This window comes from Danio rerio, chromosome 8, assembly GCF_049306965.1.
Source record: "Danio rerio strain Tuebingen ecotype United States chromosome 8, GRCz12tu, whole genome shotgun sequence".
NCBI classification, from domain to species: Eukaryota; Metazoa; Chordata; class Actinopteri; order Cypriniformes; family Danionidae; genus Danio; species Danio rerio.
This window is the reverse complement of record NC_133183.1, coordinates 3954209-3970000: the sequence shown is the minus strand read 5'-3', so window position 1 is coordinate 3970000 and position 15792 is coordinate 3954209. Positions and strand designations below refer to the sequence as shown.

Genomic DNA, 15792 nt, shown 5'->3' with positions numbered 1-15792 from the left:
GTGTCAGGGAAACACTTAACTCCGTCCAGGTAAAGCCTTGTGGCGTTTGGCACTGATTAGACTTGATGATGAAGTGAGTGTGTGTGTGTGTGATTCTTCCAGTATTGAGATGATGATGATGATGAAGTGAGAGAAGAGTGTGCATCTAATGGCTCTCGATGACCACAGGCTCATAAACTCCAGCAGAGACCCTGTGGACACAGCAGAGGGGTTGACCAGTCAGTCTGAGGCTGTGATGTGTGTCTGTGTGTTTATTATACAAACAATTTTCAGAATACATCACTATTCACTCTTGAAAGGATACTGAGCTCAGATATTAACCCTTGTGTGCTGTTGAGGACATTTTCGTCCACTCCTGGGTAATTTTTAAGTCTTAATTTGGCCACAACTTTCTCTATGTTTCAGCAAATGGAATGATTTTTGGGGCCGGATCTTATTTTGACATAATTGTAGAGAAAAACTGGCTAATTTTGAGCTTTTCTCCCCTATTTTCATCTTCTGGGTTTAAAATCTATATGGGGACTATGTCACTTTTGCTGATGTAGCATACGACTGCGAGTTCTATGATGATGCGTCGGGTTTTAATTATTATTCATGAGATTAAGTTTCTCATCTGTGGAAATATAAATTTCTATCAACTAATTCCAAATGAACAATAATCTACGTATAACTGAAAAGTTATATTTTTTGGTTTTTAATTATATCATTTCATTGACATCCCAGCTAGGAGGGACATTTAACCTTTATCTCTCTGACTACAGGCTAAGCCAGTGATGCAAATGCTTTAAACGACTCTGTCTTTGTCTTCGGGTGTTGCTTTTATGCTACAGAAACCCTATGTTGATAAACTTGTGTGGTCAGTAGCTGGGCCGTTTTTTAACACCTATGCCATGCTGACTCCAATACTGAATTTGCATGCTTTGTTTAGTCATGTCCTCTCCTCCTAAGAACACAATATAGCCATGAAACCTTTGTCTTAAATTAGACTTGTGTGAGACTTGTGTGAGACTTGTGAAAGAACTTGCAGACTGCAGACCTCTAGTAGGATCTTGCAGACACATGGAAATCTAAAAGACGCTGTATGACTGCAGATTAACCAAAACGTCTCAATAAAGGAATTCTGCTTGTTTCGAGTCTCCTGGACTGGGTTCTCTCTTCTTTTCACTCATTTATTTTTTACAACACATCCAATGAGAAGAGCTGTTTCTGATTTCTTCAGTCAAGCTATGAGACCATGAGGTCATAATGACGATAGTGTTGTCAAAAGTACTGCGAGTCTGTATTGAAATTTTTTTTAAATGTGACGACAGCATTTCCCACTTGCTTTTAGAGCTCAGCTGAGTGTTTTACTAAACTTCACTGATTGGCTGCTCAACAGATATGACTGGGATTGGCCGTCATGATCACCAGTCCAATGAACTCCAGCGCCATCTCCTGTTAAACAGAAGCCTAAACACCACCTCTATTGGCGAATGGATAGAAATTGTTCAAGAAATAAGTCATATGGAAGAATTGACATTTATTTTAAAAGACTTATTTTTAAAATAATGAAAGATATGGATTGAATACTGTAATGTAAACAATTGTTGAATGTACAGAATGTTTAACAATGGAAATGCCTCAATGTTGTTGTTTTTGGTTTGTTTGCTTTCCTTATTTTTATTCTTTCCTGTTGAGTTTTTGTAAATTCTCGCCTTTGGACGTAAAATGTTCTACAAAAAATAAAGTAAAATAAAAATATTAAATAAAAACTAGAGATCAATCTGCGCAAACGTTAAGCTCAGAATAGATTTAAAAGACAATATGGATGCATTTTAAAAATCTGAAGCGATCTCTCACCACAGCTCTATATTGTATTTGTGCAGTGTGTTTATGAAATGACCTGTTTCCCAGCTGAATGCCGCTCAGTGCTGTCGTTCCATCTCTGCTCACAAACAGCCTCAGGTTACTATCTGTACATAGAGAGAAAGCGAGAACAGTGATGACACAGTTGTTTAAACTCAATCTAAATCTATTTACTGCCATTTTTTGTGATGAATTAATTTTTTTTTTTTATTTGACTTTTATTTATTTTATTTATTATCAGTATACACTAATATTTTTATAATTATATTTTTCTGCAAGAAAAATAACTGAACGGTATACAAGTAAATATATGATATACATGTACATAATTTGTCTACATTATATATGTGAATTTACACACTCACCAGCCACTTTATTAGGTCACCTTACTGTATTGGGTTGGACCCCCTTGTGGCTTTAGAACTGCCTTAATCCTTCGTGGCATAGATTCAACAAGGTTCTGGAAATATTCCTCAGAGATTTTGCTCCATATTAACATGATAGCATCACACAGTTGCTGTAGATTTGTCGGCTGCACATCCATGATGCCAATCTCCTGTTCCACCACATCCTAAAGGTGCTCTGTTGGATTGAGCTTTGGTGACTGTGGAGGCCATTTGAGTAGAGTGAACTCATTGTCATGTTCAAGAACCCAGTCTGAGATGATTCACGCTTTATGACATGGTGCATCATCCTGCTGGAAGAAGATGAGGACACTGTGCTCATAAAGGGATGGACATGGTCAGCAGCAGTACTCAGGTAGGCTGTGGTGTTGACATGATGCTCAATTGGTACTAATGGACCCAAAGTGTGCCAAGAAAATATCCTCCACACCATTACACCACCACCAGCAGCCTGAACCGATGATACAAGGCAGGATGGATCCATGCTTTCATGTTGTTGACGCCAAATACTGACCCGACCATCCGAATGTGGCAGCAGAAATGGAGACTCATCAGAGCAGGCAACGTTTCTCCAATCTTCTATTGTCCAGTTTTGGTGAGTCTGTGTGAATTGTAGCCTCAGTTTCCTGTTCTTAGCTGACAGGAGCGGCACCCGGTGTGGTCTTCTGCTGCTGTAGCCCATCTGCCTCAAGGTTGGACGTGTTGTGTGTTCAGAGATGCTCTTCTTCAGAGCTCGGTTGTACCAAGTGCTTAATTGAGTTAATGTTACCTTTCTATCAGCTGGAACCAGTCTGGCCATTCTCCTCTGACCTCTGGCATCAACAAGGCTTTTGTGCCCACAGAACTGCCGCTCACTAGATATTTCCTCTTTTTCAGAGCATTCTCTGTAAACCCTAGAGATGGTTGTGCATAAAAATCCCAGTAGATCAGCAGTTTCTGAAATACTCAGGAAAGGCCGTCTGGCCTTCAAAGTCACTTAAATCACCTTTCTTCCCCAATCTTTGAGGTCTGCTGAACAGATTTCTGATGCGCGGGAATAGATTTTCGAATAAAGCGATCTGTAACTGGTTTAATTTTGGACGGGAGCGGGCTGTCTAGCAATATCGCTCCCGACTAGCGGGATCGGGCGCGGCGGGTAGAAAACGGGGCGGGTCGGGCAGTGGGACAACAAATCCTGAATATAAGCGGGAGTGGTCGGGTTCGGGCTAAAACCTGCGGGAGCGGGATTTAAAATTTAGTCCCGCGCAGATCTCTTACCAATCTGATGCTCGGTTTAAACTGCAACAGATCATCTTGACCATGTTAAAAATGGCTGATTATAAATGTGTTAACGAGCAGTTAGACAGGTGTACCTAATAAAGTGGCCGGGTAGTGTGAATCTTTTTATAGTGTATAATCTTTTTTAGTTCTTTACAATATTTTTTTGGAATGTTAAAAAAATATATTATTTTATGCAATTTACTTGCGCACGTTTAACTGTAAAAACCTTGAACAAAATGGAATGGACTAAAATTACTTAAAATCACAGATAAAGCCTATAGGGCAAGGTTTAAATCCCATTTTTTGTAATTTTAAGCACTGAAGGCAGATTGATTGTTTACATTACAAATGTAAAACACCCCTGAGCAGTGATTGGCCAGTGTTTACATACTGAGGTTGTGACTGGCTTATCGGATCCCTCACCTTCATTATTACTGATGTCAGAGAAGTTCTGGCTCTGCACGATCTTCTCCACGATGTCGTCTGCATCGATGCGCGTGTCGTTGACCCACGTCGGCTGATCCTCCACTGAATCCTGCTTCCTCCTGAACAAACACAAGGAAAAAACCTGTCAAATTCACAAGCTGTGATTCCATCAAAACATGTGAATTAGACTTAAGCACAAATCTGTAATATCTCATAAAACATTTGTGAATAAAGCAGCGTTTCCATCCAATGAGTCAAAGAGAATAAAATCATCACTTCCTGATAAACTGGAGCAAATATCAGACAGGGAAATGTAGTTTAATGCGGTAGAGAAGCCACTGTGGTGTTTTTCTTCTCTAATAAATGAGTTGCGTCTTAGAAACAAAGACGATATAAACGTGGTGAATGCGGTGGCTTTTGGAGGCGTGAGACAGTCTGTGGGAGCAAAGGCAGATGCTCAAGACAGTTCTGGAGGGAATAATAACAGAACAATAGTAATACTGAAGCTCTATGATGACGGACTGACGGCTGAAGCATTTTACACTCAGCAAAACAACATTTCAGATCTGCAACAATGTGAAGCTGCAAACTCCATTAATGCAAAGTCCCTGAAACACACATTTCTATCATCTGTTCAAACTAAATCACAGGGCGTTACTGATGCGCATGCTGGAGTTTATTCACTAAATGTGTGTCCATCTTAGTTCATGCACATTCGGTCGTATTAGATTAAAAACTCATTTTCATAATTTATGCACATCTTGAGATTCCAATTAAGCTTTTTTTTAATGTGATATTCCAAAATGCAGATACGAATAGCTGGATGGAAAGAGCTACTGTCAGATGTGTGTGTGTGTGTGTTTCTAATGACGGCATACCGTGGGGGTCTGCTGGAGGGTAATATAGGCCGCGGGGGTCGAGGAGGGCGATCAGGACGGCTGTCGCTCTCTGACGGGGCATCTGCACTCACACTGCTGCCTGTAGATGTGTTCCTGCGGTGGGTCAAGTCTGACAGACTGGAGGAGCACGACAGCTCAGTGCTGTAGCCTGTACACACACACACACACACACACACAAAATATATATATATATATACATATACAGTTGAAGTCAGAATAAGTAGCCTCCTAAATTATTAGTCTCCCGTACATTTTTCCCCTAATTTCTCTTTAATGGAAAGATTCTCTCAACACATTTCTAAACATAATAGTTCTAATAACTCATTTCTGATAATTGATTTATTTTATCTTTGCCATGATGACAGCATATATTACTTGACTAAAACATTGTAGTGTTCAGTGACGGGCTTAACTAGGTTAATTATGCAGGTTATGCCGAGTTCAGACTGCTCGATTTTTAAAGTCGTCGTGTCACAGATGTTTTCACACTGCATATCTGGGGTAGCGTTTCATCGCTGCAAGATGGAAGGGCGACAGAGGGTTTCACACTGCATGACTTTACAATAGGAAGACTCGCCAACGACTTTGTCTCAATCAGCAAACTACGTCTTACAATCAAACACACACGAGAAGTGACATGGAAACACTGAGAGGTGACGTAGTATACTGTATCTTTTGTTATTTCATAATGAGAAAGAAGCCTTTAGTGGGGTAAAATGTACATATTTTGCTTACCTGACCTTTAAAGGGAATTAGCAATTTCTCTTCAACTTTTTTTTGTTTTTCGACCCGGTTGTGGTGTTGCTCAGATGACACGTCAAACAGACATAGCTGCTCCTGCCAAATTTACACTAGTTTCTTCCATATCTTGAGTCCAAATAGACTGAAAAAGCTCTTTTAACTTCTCCCCTAACCTCCCGCTGGCCTACAGATACCCATACTAGTGGATCGCCAACAGGTCCAAATATTTAGCATGCCAAATATCTCACAAGGGTCTCTTTGATAGTTCACATTGTGTGATTGTTACTCACGTGAACAAGCACCGATGTGGCTGTGATTTTGTGTATTTGTCATCTATTTCTTAAAAATCAGGGCAAAAACAATGCAGTTTGAACTCAGCATTAGGGTAATTAGGCAAGTCATTGTATAACAGTAGGGTTGAGTATCGTTTGGGTTTTCGATACCGGTGCTAAATCGATACTTTTAAAACGGTACCGGTGCCAAAACGGTGCCTGAACCGATACTTTTGAGCCACAAAATTATTATGGATGACTCTAGAAAATCTTTTAATTGACAAAATCTTAAAAAATAATAATTTTAATAGAACAATATAATTAAAGTTTACAGTGAACATCAGTTCATATTTTATAAATTTGAATTACATTAATATATTTCCTTTGATCATTTGTTGGTTAGCATGAATTTAAGATTTGAATTATGAAATTACATTAGCTTACTACTAACCTGTAGAAATGCTGTCATCAAAATACTAAACTCCTTTTTTTCCAGGGGTTGTTTACATGGTTATCAGTAATCTAATGGTTTGCCTTAATCTGAATAAGACAATGATATGATCAAGGTTTACGTTCACCACGTATCCATGTTTCCTCCAGAGTTTCATGTAATTTTAGGTGTTTCATTTTTAATTTTTCGACTTTAACTGCAGTTTCACTTTCATTCAGGAACATTTTATTCATTCCCTCATGACAAACTGAGGTATTTGATGCGAGCATTAAGTAAGGACTGGTTAAAGAGTGCTCTTTCAATGGAATTTGATACCGCACGTTGAATGGAAAGAAAAAAACTCTGCATTTCGCGACGCAGGTGTCTGTGGTCCTTTAAGGTAATCAAAAATCACTGTTTGCATGGTCGTCTAGACTCTAAATCAGAGTGTTGTCTTAATCACATTAAATCTGAGCATTGGTGTCCATGGACGTACTCATTAAAAGTGCCAGATGATGTCGCAGACCTTCAGAGACAGTGCATTCCTCTGCGTAAGTTGACTCCCTGAGCCCTCAAATGTGTCATTAAGTTTGACGTGTTTCCCCATTACATGCAATTTTTGTAAAGTGTCTGCTTCACGTCGCTTTGTCAGAATCTTTGCTTGTAAAATACACTTTAGAACGCTTAGTTTAAGCAAATTTGATGAACGCTATCATGCGTGTTGATCTGAAGAGAGTCGCTCTCGCTCACCGAATGCGCTGTACTGCATGCGTTGCGTGCGTCTGTTCCCTAAGCAACAAACGCCTGACATCGCCTGTCCTTATTCTTCAAAGTTGTTTAGAATGAAATGTTTAGAGATGATGTGACAACGCGTACCTATGTGTGCCTTTAATGCATCCCTTGATATTTCTTACGTCCTTGTCACAGCACCAATGGCACCGAAATTCATATGAGGATTTGATCCGGAACATACCGGTTACAAAGGTACAGCACCGGGTTTCGGTACCCAACGTATATAACAGTCGTTTGTTCTGTAGACAATCCAAAACAAATATCGCTTAAGGGGGCTAATAATATTGACCTTAAAATGGTTTTAAACAAATTAAAAACTGCTTTTATTCTAGCCGAAATAAAACAAATAAGACTTTCTCCAGAAGAAAAAATATTATAGGAAATACTTTGAAAAATTCCTCAATCTGTTAAACATCATTTAGGAAATATTTAAAGAAGAAACTAAATTCACAGAAGGTGAATAATTTAGAATTTGAACTGTATGTATATTATACACGCATACAGAATCAAAAGATAATTATGCATCACTTTATATAAGAGTATTATATGTTGTTTATAAGTTGCAAGAAATTCAGAAAGTGTGCATGTGTGTACTGTTAAAACATTGAAATTCAGGCAATGTTTGTTTTTCCCTTTAAAGAAAGCCATTTAAAGAAGCCACCGAGTTTTAGATAATGCTTGAAGAGAAATGTTCACACACATTGATGTGAGTTTGACTTTTTTTACTGTCAGTAGAGCATGTTAAACAAACATTCACACACAATAGCAGAGCGTCAGATGGAAAAAAGAGACAGGAAACTGTAGGCGCAACTTCCTGAAGGAGCAACTGTGGATGACATACAAGAAAACATACAGAATTTCCTTTCTTATGAAACACACACACACACACACACACACACACTTTTATTTATATATATATATATATATATATATATATATATATATATATATATATATATATATATATATATATATAAATTAAAGATATATAGATAGATGCACTGTTTTCCAAATGGGACAAATGAAATGCCCCCACAAGGTAAAAAAAAAAAAAACGGTTATTTGCAATTTCTGAGGAGAGATTTTATCCCTACAATGTGATGAATACCAGGACCCAACACACAAACAAGCACAAACCCACAATTGCACAAACACAGACAGAGACAATCACACACACACCTGAGAGTTTGCTTTGCTGGCTGGCGTAGCTGGAGTTGCGTGAATGACCCGTGTGAAAGGATTCATCAGGACTCTGACTCTGATCCGCCTCCTCAGGAAGAGCTAGAGCAAAAAAACAAGCAGGAATATTAAAAATATAGATGAAAAAACAAACAGATCTAATAACAAGCGCGTTAAACATGCAGACTGATTCATAGTCAGTGTTGAGCATCTGCATATTTTCATCTTAAAAATGTTGACAAACTTCACATATCCTTTTAATGTCTGATGCAGAAAAGCTTATTCATGCTTTCATGACCTCTCGATTAGATTATTGTAATGTGTTAATAGGCGGTTTCCCTGCTGACCTAAATTACAAACTTCAGCTAGTTCAAAATGCAGCTGCTAGAGTGCTTTCTAGAACAAAGAAATATGATCATAATACTCCAGTTCCCCTTCGGTTGGGGAACTTCAGTGCCATGAATGGGAGGATTCGGATCAGAAGCCGCTTATCTGGAGAGTATTGAACGGGCCAATGAATGAAATTAATTGGCAGCGTAAGCTTGCGCAGGTGTGCGACATCTGCAATCATCTCAGCATATAAGCACACCTGAAGCCAGCAGACGCCATCCTTTTCGCTTCAGATCCTTTCTGAGTGAGTCGATGAGGGTTCCTCTTGCTGATCAGCACTTCAGAGCGAACGAGTGTGTCTCCCGGTCCAGAGTGGGTCTTCGCGGTGGCAGACGGTCGAGCTGGGTTACTCCCTTGCCTGCGGTTCTTTGGGTCCGGTCCTCCAGAGCGGTGCGTATAGTTGCAACTTTCCTAAAAGAGCAACACAGTCGTGCAGCACGTCCTTTTCAGGATGGCGCTCCGACTGTGCGTTTCTGGATGCGGGGGTTTCCTGTCTCCGGATGATGGACACGATCACTGCATTGCATGTTTGGGGGTCCAGCATGTTAATGCGGTGCTCGCGGGCGGTTCATGTCGTCATTGCGATGCCATGACCGTTGCACAGCTAAGATCGCGGCTAACTTTCGCAAGAGAGCGAGCCACCCCAGTTGCCTCCTGTTCTAAAAAAGCAGCGGGCGCTCGGGCAGATCTGAGGGTTTCAGCGGAAGCTAATCCGCCGCCCACGGGCTCGCGGACCTCTCGCTCCTCACGGCGCTCCATCCAAGCTTCGGGTGGTGAGAGTGATCCGTCTAACCAGATGGTAGCTCTCACACTCGCTGACACCAGAGATCAGATGTCCTCCGCGGCATCGGAGGGTGGGCTTTCACTGTCCGACGAAGATCCGGACCCGCTCGCCCCCTCCGGGCAGGTGAGCGCTGTCAAATCGGATCCTGAAGCGGACATGTTAGCCGTGCTTTCCCGGGCTGCTTCGGCCGTGGGGTTGGAGATGGTTTATCCCCCAGCTCCGCGGCCGGACCGACTAGATGGGTGCTACGTAGAGGACCAGAAGGCGAAGCCTTCGAAGCCTCTCGTCCCCTTCTTCCCGGAAGTGCACAGTAGGCTCACGCAGTCCTGGAGGGCACCTTTCTCTGCCCGTGCTGCGAGTGCCTCCGCCCTCACCGCCCTTGACGGCGGAGCTGCCAGGGGGTATGAGGCGATCCCGTCAGTGGAGCGCGCTATCGCGGTCAATCTTTGTCCGCGCGGCGCCTCTACGTGGCGGGGTTTGCCCCGCCTCCCGTCCAAAGCCTGTAGGTTGTCTGCCTCCCTCGGAGCCAGAGCTTATAAGGCTGCGGGCCAGGCTGCTTCTGCTTTGCACGCGATGGCCACCTACCAGCGCTACCAAGCGCAGGCGCTGGCCGAGCTGCACGAGGGCGGGTCCAACCCAAGCTTATTACATGAGCTGCGCACCGCGACCGACTATGCTCTTCGGACTACTAAGTCCGCCGCGTGTGCGCTGGGGAGGACGATGTCCACACTTGTGGTTCAGGAACGCCACCTCTGGCTAAACCTGGCCGATATGCGCGACGTTGACAAAGTTCGCTTTCTTGACTCGCCCATATCCCAGGCTGGCCTGTTCGGCGACACCGTCGGTGAATTCACCCAGGAATTCAAGGCGGTGAAAGAGCAGTCGGATGCGATGGGCAATGTCATCTATCGGCGTGGCCGTAAGCCCGCTCCGCCCACCGTGCCATCCACCTCCGCTGTTCCTCGCCGAGGGCGCCCGCCAACGAGTGCTGCCCCGCCCCCGCCTGCGCCTCCGGCCAAGCGGGCGCGGCGTTCACCTCGAAAGCAGGCAGCCCCTCCTGCCCAGGGCGCCGTTAAGTCCGGTAAACGGACCACGAAGCGTCCCTGAGACAGGCCATCCGGAGAAGAGGAAACTTAAAAATAACAACGGTACTTTTCAGTGCCACCAAAACATCAGTAAAAGAGCACTTTATCCCTTCCCCGGATGTGACTGCACGAGTTCTGCCAGTCCGGGACGCGCTGCCTTCCGGCTCGCAGACTCTACGTGCTTCGCCAGTGGCTCACGAGCGCTGGGGGGACGGTCTCCCTTCCCTCAGCCCTCCAGCCCCTTCTCCGGAGTCAGGGTGCGGAGCCAGAGCGAATCGCTCTCCTCCAGCTTTTCCGCGGGACCCTCGTGCTTCCCGGATCAGCACACCCACTCCGCGCTGCCCCACCGCTGGTACGTCAGCGATTGTAGCGATGACTCCATTAGCGAGGGCTCTGCCTGCCTGGTTAGCGCGGGCCAGCCCCTCGCGGTGGCTCATACGCACAATCAGACTCGGTTACGCGATTCAGTTCGCGAAACGGCCCCCCAAGTTTACGGGCGTGTATTTCTCCAGGGTCAACCCCCTGTCCGCCCCTGTCTTGCGAGAGGAGATTGCTGCCCTCCTGGCGAAGGGTGCAATCGAGCCGGTTCCTCCAGCCGAGATGGAGAGTGGGTTTTACAGCCCATACTTCATCGTACCCAAAAAGAGCGGTGGGTCACGGCCAATCCTAGATCTGCGCGTTTTGAACCGCTGTCTGCACAAGCTGCCGTTCAGAATGCTCACGCAGAGGCGCATTCTCCAATGCGTTCGTCCTCGGGATTGGTTTGCAGCCATAGACCTGAAGGACGCGTATTTCCATGTCTCCATTCTTCCACGCCACCGCCAATTTCTGCGGTTTGCGTTCGAGGGTCGAGCGTGGCAGTACAAGGTCCTCCCCTTCGGGCTCTCTCTGTCTCCGCGGGTCTTCACCAAACTCGCGGAGGGTGCCCTAGCGCCCCTTCGGCTCGCGGGCATTCGCATACTCAGTTATCTCGACGACTGGCTGATTTTAGCCCACTCGCGGGAGCAATTGATTATGCACAGGGACGAGGTGCTTCGGCATCTCCGCCTACTGGGGCTTCAGGTCAACCGAGAAAAGAGCAAACTCGCCCCCGTGCAGAGGATTTCTTTTCTCGGGATGGAGCTGGACTCGATCACCATGGTAGCGCACCTCTCCGAGGAACGCGCTCGCCTGTTGCTGAACTGTCTGAGGGAGCTCGACAGCAAACTAGTGGTCCCACTGAAGTTCTTTCAGAGGCTCCTGGGGCATATGGCATCCGCAGCCGCCGTCACGCCGCTCGGGTTGCTCCATATGAGACCACTTCAGCACTGGCTTCACGATCGGGTCCCCAGACGCGCATGGCACGCGGGCACACACCGGGTCTCGGTTACTGCGCTGTGTCGCCGCGCCCTCAGCCCTTGGAACGACCCCTCGTTCCTACAGGCCGGTGTGCCTCTAGGACAGGCGTCCAGCCATGTTGTTGTTTCAACAGACGCTTCCAACACGGGTTGGGGGGCCGTGTGTCGCGGGCATGCGGCTGCGGGCCTCTGGAAGGGTGCCCAGCTGCATTGGCATATCAATCGCCTAGAGCTGTTGGCAGTGTTCCTCGCTCTCCACCGCTTTTTACCGGTGCTGGAGCGGCAACACGTGCTGGTCAGGACGGACAGTACGGCGGCGGCGGCGTATATCAACCGCATGGGGGGTATGCGCTCTCGCCGCATGTCTCAGCTCGCCCGCCGTCTGCTCCTCTGGAGTCACCCGCGGCTGAAATCGCTGCGCGCCATTCACGTCCCAGGCACGCTCAATCGTGCAGCCGATGCGCTCTCACGACAGCTGTTACGCCCTGGAGAATGGAGACTCCACCCCGAGTCTGTTCAGCTGATATGGGCGCGATTCGGGGAGGCCCAGATCGATCTGTTTGCTTCCCCCGAGAACGCTCACTGCCAGTTGTTTTTTTTTCCCTGACCGAGGGCTCTCTCGGCACGGATGCACTGGCCCACAGCTGGCCTCGGGGCATGCGCAAGTATGCGTTTCCCCCAGTGAGCCTGCTCGCGCAGTTTCTGTGTAAGGTCAGGGAGGACGAGGAACAGGTTCTGCTAGTTGCGCCCCTTTGGCCCAACCGGACCTGGATATCAGAGCTCTCACTCCTCGCGACGGCCCTCCCCTGGCGGATCCCTTTGAGAGAGGACCTACTCTCTCAGGGACAGGGCACCATCTGGCACCCTCGCCCCGATCTTTGGAACCTCCACGTGTGGTCCCTAGACGCGAGGAAGACTTAGGTAACCTACCGATGCGGTGGTTAATACCATCACTCAGGCTAGAGCCCCCTCCACGAGGCGCGCCTACGCCCTGAAGTGGAGTCTATTCACTGAATGGTGCGTCTCTCGCAGAGAAGACCCCCGAAATTGCCAGATTAGTGTTGTGCTCTCTTTCCTTCAAGAGAAGTTGGACAGCAGGCTGTCGCCCTCCACTCTCAAGGTTTACGTGGCCGCCATCTCCGCTTATCATAGCGCGGTAGCTGGCGGCACCGTGGGAAAGCATAACCTGGTCATCCAGTTCCTTAGGGGTGCTAGGCGAATTAATCCATCTCGCCCCCCTCTCATGCCCTCTTGGGATCTCGCCCTCGTTCTCACGAGTCTGCGATCCGATCCCTTTGAGCCACTCGAATCAGTATCTCTAAGATTTCTGTCCCTGAAGACAGCTCTGCTGGTTGCGTTGGCCTCCATCAAGAGGGTCGGGGACCTGGAGGCATTTTCGGTCAGTGACTCGTGCCTGGAATTCGGGCCGGATTACTCTCACGTTATCCTGAGACCCCGCCCCGGTTATGTGCCCAAGGTTCCTACCACCCCCTTTAGAGATCAGGTAGTGAACCTGCAAGCGCTGCCCCCGGAGGAGGCAGACCCAGCCCTTTCTTTACTTTGTCCAGTTCGCGCTCTGCGCATTTATGTGGACCGTACTCAGAATTTTAGATCATCTGAGCAGCTCTTTGTCTGTTATGGCGGTCGGCAGCAGGGAAGTGCCGTATCGAAACAAAGATTATCCCACTGGATTGTGGATGCCATTTCACTCGCTTATTCGAGTCGAGGTCAGCCGTGTCCCCCGGGAGTACGTGCACACTCCACTCGGAGCGTTGCATCCTCTTGGGCGCGTGCACGCGGCGCCTCTCTAACAGACATCTGTAGAGCTGCGGGCTGGGCGACATCCAACACATTTGCAAGGTTTTACAATCTGCGAGTGGAGCCGGTTTCCTCAAGGGTATTAGGTAACCCTTTGGTGATTGAGGAGACAACTCGGTAGGGTGTTGAAACACGCTTGCTGCGCCATTCTCCCTAACACGGAGGTACGTGCGCCTTTTTTATCTGTCAGTAAAGTTCCCCGTCAGGTGAGCCCTGCAGATTCCTCCGTGGCCCCCAGCACTGACTCAGCGGAGGAGTCACTTGCTGGCCCACTACGTTGTAGGTCTGCCCGCTGGTCAGCCCGCGTTTTGGGTATAGGTGCCTGCTATGCGTGATCCCCACTAGGCGATCCCATATGCTTATTCCGCCACGGTTAAGTCCCCCCCCTGGGCGGACCCGTGTCTTCCCTCTCCGCTAACCACTCTTTGCTATGCGTACTCCCCCTTTTTAGGGCTAGTCCATAGGTAAATTCTGCCATCTATCCCCCCTTGGGTAACGGATGGCCTCCGCAGCGTCCTCCCTATCGGGATTGCACGCTTCCCAACGTACTGTCGTATTTCCTAGAATTATCTAGATGCTCACGACTTCCCAAAAAATATATCTAAATCCGTAAAACTTCTATTGAAGTAGGATAAATTAGGGCCAGGGACACGTTGGAGGACCGCGCCCCCCATGATGTGGGTGCGTCACGCTTGCTTGACTATCTCCTCATCGGGGGTGTTGGTAAGGTGCAGTCATTATGGCGCTTTCCATATTCTCCCATTCATGGCACTGAAGTTCCCCAACCGAAGGGGAACGTTCGAGGTTACAGAAGTAACCCTTCGTTCCCCGAGGAGGGGAACGGAAGTGCCATATTCCGTCGCCATAATGACTGTCCCTTAGCTGTTTGAAAGTCTCTTCAGCTTAAAAGGATGGCGTCTGCTGGCTTCAGGTGTGCTTATATGCTGAGATGATTGCAGATGTCGCACACCTGCGCAAGCTTACGCTGCCAATTAATTTCATTCATTGGCCCGTTCAATACTCTCCAGATAAGCGGCTTCTGATCCGAATCCTCCCATTCATGGCACTTCCGTTCCCCTCCTCGGGGAACGAAGGGTTACTTCTGTAACCTCGAACGTTCTTTCATCATTGCATTGGCTCCCTATTAAATATCCTATAAATGTTTACAATTTTATTGACTACCTACAAAGCCCTGAATGGCTAAGCTTCCCGGTATTTGAGGGAGCTCCTGCTGTATTATAGCCCCTCACGTCCACCACTCTCAATTAATTCTGGACAACTGATCAAAATCAACTGTAGGCTGTAGATCTTTCTCATATCTGGCACCTAAACTCTGGAACAGCCTTTCTAGCACAGTTCAGGAAGCAGACACACTCTGTCAGTTTAAATCTAGATTAAAGACACATCTCTTTGCATTAGCATACACATAAAACACAAATGCTTTTGAGATCCAAATCCTCTAAAGGATTGTTAGTCTGCATTATTCAGGGCAACCGGAGCCGGGAATACTTTCCAAAAGACATTATAGTTTGAACGGCATCTGCGCTTATGTAGTCTGTTTTCATTATTCCTGAGACATTCCATAATCCTGGACCAGGCCGTATCCTGAGCAGCTGCTGTGGTGGTTATGGAGGAGTGGAGAGCATGATACTGATTACAATAAGAATCCAATGACAGACGAGTCCTCGCATTGATCCTGAAGGGCCAGCCTGTAAACCAGCCGGGGACCTCTCCTCCTGCAGCTTCTCCACGATGGGCGTCCAGCTTTCTCCAGCCTCCGGCACTTAAGGCTGATTTATACTTCTGCATCAAACGCCGGCGTATGCTACGGCGCTGACGCATAGCCCTTCGCCGTGGCCGTCGGCGTCGTTGACGTGCACCTCTCAAAAAATGTAACTACACGTCACAACGATGGTAGCGTAAGCTCTGTGATTGGTCGGCTTGGAAGCGCTGACGAGTCTGGGCGGGACCGAGAGCCGCGTGAATGGTGCGAGCCTGATGGAGCGATTGTTTATTAGTGTAGAGTCCCGTGAAGGGGCTCCGGATGGAAAGTTTTGTTTTGTGTTTACCTCATAGTTAAAGTTGTTGCACGTCCGCCGGTTCCTGCCTCAAAATGAGCGAGTTTGAGCC

At 46.8% G+C, this 15792-nt stretch overlaps 2 protein-coding genes across 2 annotated transcripts in view; one reads left to right on the top strand and one right to left on the bottom strand.

Moving 5' to 3' along the window:
- Positions 1–15792, top strand: part of acaa2 (acetyl-CoA acyltransferase 2) — a 654279-nt gene that overhangs the window by 423884 nt on the left and 214603 nt on the right. The window lies entirely within an intron of this gene.
- eeig1a (estrogen-induced osteoclastogenesis regulator 1a) overlaps positions 1–15792 on the bottom strand; it is an 83814-nt gene that overhangs the window by 930 nt on the left and 67092 nt on the right. The window contains exons 8-12 of the mRNA XM_003199038.7: positions 8249–8350; positions 4814–4982; positions 3933–4054; positions 1883–1952; positions 1–191 (exon numbers count right to left, since the gene is read on the bottom strand). The exon at positions 1–191 is cut by the window's left edge and continues 930 nt beyond it. Coding sequence (XP_003199086.1) covers positions 146–191; positions 1883–1952; positions 3933–4054; positions 4814–4982; positions 8249–8350 — 509 coding nt within the window. The 3' untranslated portion in view covers positions 1–145. The remainder of the gene's footprint in view (positions 192–1882; positions 1953–3932; positions 4055–4813; positions 4983–8248; positions 8351–15792) is intronic.